Below are 8,075 nucleotides of genomic sequence, written 5' to 3' on the forward strand. Positions count from 1 at the left end.
TGAGGTGGCTCGGGCATCTGGTTAGGATGCCTCCTGGACGCCTCCCTGGTGAGGTGTTCCGGGCACGTCCCACCGGAAAGAGGCCCTGGTGAAGACCCAGGACACGCTGGATGGACTACATCTTTCGGCTGGCCTCGGAACGCCTCGGGATCCCCCCGGATGAGCTAGTAAATGTGGCCGGGGAGAGGGAAGTCTGGGTTTCCCTGCTTAGGTAGCTGCCCCCGCAACCCGACTCCAGATAAGCGGCAGAAAATGGATGGATGGATGGATGGATATCTCGGAGAGAGACGCTGATTGGATGGAAGCAACACAGGAAACCTGGCAGTCGTGTAGTTATGCTAAAATAATGCCCAGCATTGGTAAGTCACAGAGTGGTACCACTGTTGTCACCGGAAAAGGAAACACATAAAAAAAAAAATACATAAAATAAAATCTGTGAGTTTTATGAATCTATACATTTAAATGAATTCAAATCGATTGATGGATTTTTAACCCAGCTGCAGAGTGACTAATTTCAGACACGTCTCTGACAATAAACTTGTATTGTTTGTCATTGAAAGCCAAATTTGGACCACAGGAAAGTAAACGTTGGCCATGTCTGGGTCCAGTGAGTCTGTGCAAACCGTCAGCATCGTCCAGAACCAGCTGCTTCTCCATGTATTCAGGAACCAATAAACACATGACTATATTTACAATACAACGCAGTGCATTTGTCTCCAGATTCACAAGTTTATTCATTTTTACTTTCGCTCCAGTTTCTGTTCAATCACAAAACATTTTATAAAACAGAGTTATGTTTTCTCATTAACAGTCAGGTGATAAAATACAGACATTAAGCACGAGCATCAACACACAAGATGTCAATCTGTTAGCTGTGATGATTATAAAGATTTTACTATCAGTACTCTTGCTGAATAGAAAATATGCCCAAATATGAAAGCATGAAAATTATAAAACTATTCATTATTTAAGTATTTAAGACATATTGCATGTAAAGATTCATGTAGTGGTTGAATAATCAGGATTAAAGTCTAAAATAACTACTTTAGTTAGTAAAGATTAGTTTAGAGTAAGTCTGAGCCAGTTTCAGATGTTTAAGGCCCATGGTTTAAAGGATCCTGGTTCACTGGCTGGAATCTGGAGACAAAAATACACAAACAGAATAGAAGTTAAGTCATTTTAATGCACATTTTATGTCAGAATTAGATTATCAAGGAAGAATTATCTAATGATTCACACCCCTTTGTCTTTATTTGCTGAACAATTTAATCAGTTTTTTTTCTCACAACTTTGTAGTCATATCATCAGACTTGCGGCCGCATGTCCTGGACACTCGGGTGAAGAGAGGGGCGGAGCTCTCAACTGATCACCACCTGGTGGTGAGTTGGCTCAGATGGTGGGGGAGGATGCCGGTCAGGCCTGGCAGACCCAAGCGTGTTGTGAGGGTCTGCTGGGAACGTCTGGCAGAGTTCCCTGTCAGAAAGAGTTTCAACTCCCATCTCCAGCAGAGCTTCAACCATGTCCCGGGTGAGGCGGGGGACATTGAGTCCGAATGGGCAGTGTTCCGTGCCTCTATTGTCGAGGCGGCCAGCTGCAGCTGTGGCCGTAAGGTCGTTGGTGCCTGTCGTGGCGGTAACCCCCAAACTCGTTGGTGAACACCAGCAGTAAGGGATGCCGTCAAGCTGAAGAAGGAGTCCTATCAGGCCTATTTGGCCTGTGGGACTCCAGAGGCAGCTGATGGGTATCGGCAGGCTAAGCGTAATGCAGCTTCAGTGGTCGTGGAACAGCGGACCAGCACTACACCCTCTTCAGGGTCTTGGAGGGGGCATGGTAGTTCGCTCCACTTAAGTCCACTTTAGCAACAGGCAACCACCTAGAACGGCGTCATCAGGTATGTGTAGTTACATACGACCGTTCCTGAGACACTGATGATGATGATAGAACAGATAGACCTTGGGGGGAGTTTTAAGGGTTAAACTTATTAAACGAGCTTAGTAAAAATTCTTCTTCACCCTTAAACATTACTTCTCTGGGGCTTTTCTCTTTCGTATATCTGGATTAATCTCCCACATGGTCGACGCTCCACTCACCTTCTGAATGAACGGCGAGGCGCAGGCCAGGCAGGCCTTCTCCGGAGTCGCAGGGCTGTCTAGAGAAAACGGGCCAATGAGACCGGACTCTGATCGAGCCGCCGCCGCTGCATCTTTAATGGCAAAGAACACGGAGCTGCCGAGGAAGAGGACGGGTTCTCCGATCCCCTGCAGAACCAAACAGACATAAGGTTCATCCCACGGTGTGTACACAACAAGTTGCTTTTAAAACCTCGTGCTCCACCATGGCGCTGACTTTTGAGGAGTAGATGGCGTGGGGGTTGTGTGAATTTGGCAGCAGATAGACGTTGAGCCGAAGCGGCACGTCACAGATGGCTGGAATCTTGTACTGAGATGGACCTCGAGTGTACAGGAGCCCAGAAGGGGAAAACTTCAACTCCTCCAGAGTGTAAAGTCCCAAACCCTGCATGAATGCTCCTTCCACCTGAGGTTAAAACATTAGGAGAGAGCAGAAAGCATAAAGGAAAAAAACATGTCATTAATACATTTTTAAACAGCCTCTCCACAGTTTGGTCCGAGTTTTAGGGATTGTTTTAGTTTGAGTTTTTCCATTTAGGGATGGAAGGAATAGGCCTGTTTTTATGCAGATGATAGTGGGCTTTACTAATCCATGGAGCAAAATAAAACCATCATTGAGGACTATTGAATGGTTAGTTAACAGTTTAATAGTCCTCAGTCCACAAAACTACTAATAAACATTACAAATTCATATTTATTCCCACTTTTTGCTGAAAATATTTCAGTCAACTTTAGTCCTTAAAAAATGACCAAATATGTAATGATTCAAATTATTTAACCCTTTAAATGCCAGTTTGATTACATGATGTCAATGTTTTATGAATTCACATTAATTGATCATTTTCCATAATAAACATGTTGGGCAGATGAGGGTTTCCTTTTTTAAAGAACATCTTTAAATATACTAAACATGGAACATTACTGATTTTGATGCATTGTTGGTGTTTTCTGCAGTGTCAAATTTAAAATGTACTACACTTTCAGGTCCTTTGAGGACCTGAAATCGATTGGCCGATGTTGATGATGGACACCTCTGTCCAGGAAACCATGATGTGGTCTGAAGTGGCTCTTTTTCAGGCCTCTGTGGCTCCTTTCATCGGTTTAAGTATTCATTGAATGTTTGTTTGGTAACATGTCTCTTTCGTGGCCCCTCCTTGGTCCCACCTGGCCGATGTCCACAGACGGATTCACGCTTCTGCCGATGTCGACCACGATGTCCGTCCTCACCGTCTGTAGCAGGAAAAGAGGAATGTCACTCCGTCTACAACAAGCAGACTAATAATGAGAGGAAAGATGGGGAAAAGTCTGGACCCTGTAGTCTCCTGTGAGGCAGTCCAGCTCCACCTCAGAGCAACACACTCCAAACACGAAGTAGGCGTAGGGCTGGCCCTCCATCTTGTCCCAGTCCATGTAAAGGTCCGGACCTCTGAGGATGCAGAGGAGACACTGTTCACCGCTTCTTCCTTCATGAACAGTTCAGCCGCGTAGCATTTAGACCTACCTGTGGTATCCTGTGGCCGATAAGCTGATCTTCTCAAAGAAAGCTGCTCTGACCTGCCATCAGAGGAAGCACACATGCTTTTTAAAATGTTAGAAACCCTGAGATGTTCATTTCTTAGCCAACCATACCCAAGTTTCCCAGGATCCTTTGGGGTTTTTCTCCCTAATCGGCTTCAGTCGTTGATAAAGAGTCTCACAGGCGTTCTAATGGAGGAAAAAAGAAGAGATATTATCAATAATAATACTGATAACAGAAGTGAAAACTTGCAAGAACCAGCCTTCACCTTGACCGCCATGCCGTTAGCGTCGGTGCCAAAGGAAGCAGCTGAAGGACAGGTGTTGGGAACCGTGCTGGTGCTGGTTTCACTGATGTAGATCTTAGAGGACGGGATGTGAAGCTCCCGGCTCGCAACCTCACAACAAACAGGAACAAAAGTACCTTTATTTCTTTTTTTTATTTTATTTGACCTTGCCCTATTCAGCATGGTGGCGGCACAATGATGGTCTGGCTATGTTGTGCCGAAAACATTTACTTTATCAAGAGGAGCTTCATGGGTATAAGGCTCCTCTTGATGATCTGATTTATTTATTTATTCTCATATATTTATTTTGAATTATGGAATTTATGTAATCTTGCTGGTCCTGACTGAAGGGGACAGAAAAAAGTAGAATAAGTAAAAAGGAAAGTAGGAAAAGGAAGAGGAGACAAAGATCCAGCAGATAGAAGCAACGAGCTTCAATCCAACCTAACAGCAGACAAGCAGCTGCTACACCTGTACAGAAACACAACAGAGAATTTCCTACAGCTTTTACAGGTAAACTAAGCAGACAATCATCAGGAGTTCCTACAAAATAACCAAGACAGCAACAACATGTATCACAACAACAACCAAAGAACCAGAAACACACACCCTGAACCAAAGCATCTGTTAGTGTATAAACTGGACACCTCAGTGCTGAGTCAGCATGCAGAGGATGAGGAATGAGGAGGATCAGAGATGAAGCCACGCCTCTACGGAGGCTAGAGGCAGACTAGGGCGGACCAGAGACCCGGGCCATCAACACCAATCCTGGATCACCAACCCAAACCCCCCACCACAAAGACCACCCCGGACCCATCCAGAGGACGGCAGTCTAAAGTTTCTAGACTGATACGTGATGGCTTGTTTTTCCATAGCAATCTGGATATACAGTGATACCTCGAGATACGAGTGCATTGACATACAAATTTTTTGAGATACGAGCTGACGGCGTCGAACAAAGACCCACAACAACAACGTGTGCTCTGTTTCTCCCACCTCAGCTTCTCGCGTCTCACTCGGTTAGTGTTTGTGTACCTCGCTTTGTTAACACTTGTGAAAAGCTGTGCTCGTATTTTGTGCTTGTATTTTGTGCTTTTATTTTGCGTACAGTACAATTTTATCACATTTAAAACCATGGGTCCTAAGAAAGTGAGTGTAAAGGACAGTGCTGTGAATAAGAAGAAGATGATGTCTATTGAATTAAAGCTGGAAATCAACAACTGGAGAGGAATTTTGCGAGCTGGAACGGATTAATGGGATTTCAATTCATTTAAATGGGAAAAATTGCTTTGAGATATGAGCAAATTGAGATACGAGCAAGGTCACGGAACAAATTAAACTCGTATATCGAGGTATTACTGTATGTTACCAGCTGGAGGATGGTTTAGTGGGTATCATTGAAAACAGGTAGTTTACTTTAGATAGAACCATCATTTTAACTGTGGCAACCCTCCCCATGAGTGATATGGGTAAGTGCCTCCACCGTGAGAGATCATCCTCTATTGCTTTAAGTAGCTGGACATAATTTAGCTTTGTTAGTTCTGATAACCTGGGGGAAATGTTTATGCCTAGATATCTAATGTTTCCAGACTGTATTGTAGTATTGGGTATGTTTTGTAGGTCACAGTTAATGGGCATAACAATAGTCTTAGACCAGTTAATAGAGTAGTCAGATATTGATGAGAATGTGTTAATAAGTGTGATTGTCTGGGGGAGAAATGTCGGTGAGTTCTGGAGGAAAAGTAATACATCATCAGCATAAAGACTTATCTTGTGTTCTATATTTTTTGGCATGGATGGAACACATGATCCAAATGCATTCAGTGAATTTCTTGACACTTTCGTTAGCTAACTCCTTAACAATGTCGAGGCTTTGCTTATCTTTTTCAAATTGTGGTAGTGTGAAAAAAGTAGTGTTGGGGGGGGGACAACAGCTGGTAGAGACGGCATGGGCTGATGAAAAATACATGGAAGTGTTTGGGGAACTTATCAGTGAGGGACGAACAGAAAGGGAGAGAGGAGGACTCTAACATGTGAGGCTGGAAGGACACATTTTCTGTTGTTGACATCAATAGTAAACTTGCAAGTAAAACGTTTCTCTGCTGATAGATAATCGTATCGCTTCTATCAAACTACAAATATGGCTGAATGTGGTGGTGTGGAACTCTCTGCGACCTGAAGGGAGGCGGGGCATGAAATGCCTCATTCACATTTAAAGAGACCAAAACGAGTCGCTCTAAAGATGTGCTTCAGAACAGAGTTACCAAGGGGTGTGTGGAGCTAGAATAACCAGGAAAAGCATGGCGGTTCTACTTTATATAGACCATAAATTAATGATTTACATGTGAAAAGGGAGGATTTAAAAGCCTGATATGTCCACTTCAAAGTAGCTGATTTACCTTTAGTTTCTAAAACAGTGAAAAGGCTGCACTTTTTTTTCTAACAGCTAACGTTGAGACTGCCACATTAGCAACTAATGCTAAAACCGCGGGCTCCCAAGTTAGCAGCTAATGCTAGCAGATTGCAGGCTCTCATAAAAATCCCCATTTTTTTATTCAACAACATGATTATTTATCATGTTTATTATCAGTTCTTCTCCTTAAAAAGCTCCACAGCTTTCATCGGATTGGTCGATGTCAGCACATGAACAGTCAGACAAATTTTATGTTTTCATCGATGACACTGAAGAAGTTGACTTCTGACTGTACTGGAAACTCTGCCAGTGAAAAAAATAAGTAATGAACCCTTAAACTTTTGCTCGCTGTTGAAGGATCTTCTTGCTGGTTTTTCATTAACAATTGTATTGAACAGGTTTCTGTTTTAGTCTGGCACCCGTTGGTCTGCTTTGTCTCAGTACCTGTTGCATTTTGGTGTGGATGCCCTGACCCATCTCTGTCCCACCATGAGAGACCAGAACAGAGCCATCTTTATAGACGTGGACCAGAGCCGCAGCCTTTCACAAACAGAAGAAAAAGCTCTTTATTATTGTCATGTGGTGGAAACCAGCTTGCAGAGGAAAGCTGACTGACCTGATTCAAGAAGCTTTCTGCGAAGGCGACCCCGTATTTGATGGGAATGATGGACAGCCCTCTCTTCTTCCAGCGGTGGTGCTGGTTAAACTGGTGGACGGCTCTGCGCCGAGCATTGTAGTCACTCCGGACCTTACAGTCCTCCCAGCAGCGCAGCATGTTCTCCGGGCTGAACTCCATCCTGTAGTGGGTGGCGGACGGCCCCGTGTACATGTTGGCCTCACGGATCTGAGGAAAAATTCAGACGTTAGGGTTAATAATAACAAAATAAGTTTTTCTATTGGAAAACAAAATGTAGAACAAAGTTCCAAATACATTTTCAAAGTGAAAACATAAAATCTGTAGCAGAATTTACACATCTCCGGTTGGTCCTTGACCCCCAACTGAAACTTGATAAACACTAAGAAAACAATACAAAGTAATATAAAAGGTTTTATCCTAATCAGCCACTATATCCCAGACCAGGCCGCCCTCCTACACGTGCATGTTATGATATTCTCACTTATATCGTCCTGCATGACAGCAAGGGGCCCGGCCCTCAGCCACAAAGTCCACAGGGTCATTGTTCAACCAAAAAGCTTCCACCTACCAGAACTAGAAGCTTCCACCTACCAGAACTAGAAGCTTCCACCAACCAGAACTAAAAGCTTCCACCAACCAGAACTAGAAGCTTCCACCAACCAGAACTAAAAGCTTCCACCTACCAGAACTAAAAGCTTCCACCAACCAGAACTAGAAGCTTCCACCAACCAGAACTAGAAGCTTCCACCAACCAGAACTAGAAGCTTCCACCAACCAGAACTAAAAGCTTCCACCAACCAGAACTAGAAGCTTCCACCAACCAGAACTAAAAGCTTCCACCTACCAGAACTAAAAGCTTCCACCAACCAGAACTAGAAGCTTCCACCAACCAGAACTAGAAGCTTCCACCAACCAGAACTAGAAGCTTCCACCAACCTGAACTAGAAGTTTCCACCAACCAGAACTAGAAGTTTCCACCAACCAGAACTAAAAGCTTCCACCAACCAGAACTAAAAGCTTCCACCAAGCTGAACTAGAAGTTTCCACCAACCAGAACTAAAAGCTTCCACCAACCAGAACTAGAAACCAAAAAA

At 43.7% G+C, this 8,075-nt stretch overlaps 1 protein-coding gene across 1 annotated transcript in view; it reads right to left on the reverse strand.

Moving 5' to 3' along the window:
- Window positions 1-715: 715 nt before the first annotated feature.
- LOC121635527 (aldehyde oxidase 1-like) overlaps window positions 716-8,075 on the reverse strand; it is a 31,547-nt gene continuing 24,187 nt past the window's right edge. Inside the window, 10 exon segments of the mRNA XM_041978730.1 lie at window positions 716-1,137; window positions 2,091-2,258; window positions 2,347-2,535; window positions 3,294-3,359; window positions 3,441-3,555; window positions 3,631-3,683; window positions 3,759-3,833; window positions 3,914-4,042; window positions 6,789-6,884; window positions 6,961-7,188. Of these exon segments, the coding sequence (XP_041834664.1) occupies window positions 1,087-1,137; window positions 2,091-2,258; window positions 2,347-2,535; window positions 3,294-3,359; window positions 3,441-3,555; window positions 3,631-3,683; window positions 3,759-3,833; window positions 3,914-4,042; window positions 6,789-6,884; window positions 6,961-7,188 (1,170 nt within the window). The 3' untranslated portion in view covers window positions 716-1,086.

This window comes from Melanotaenia boesemani, chromosome 24, assembly GCF_017639745.1.
Source record: "Melanotaenia boesemani isolate fMelBoe1 chromosome 24, fMelBoe1.pri, whole genome shotgun sequence".
In the NCBI taxonomy this organism is placed as follows: domain Eukaryota; kingdom Metazoa; phylum Chordata; class Actinopteri; order Atheriniformes; family Melanotaeniidae; genus Melanotaenia; species Melanotaenia boesemani.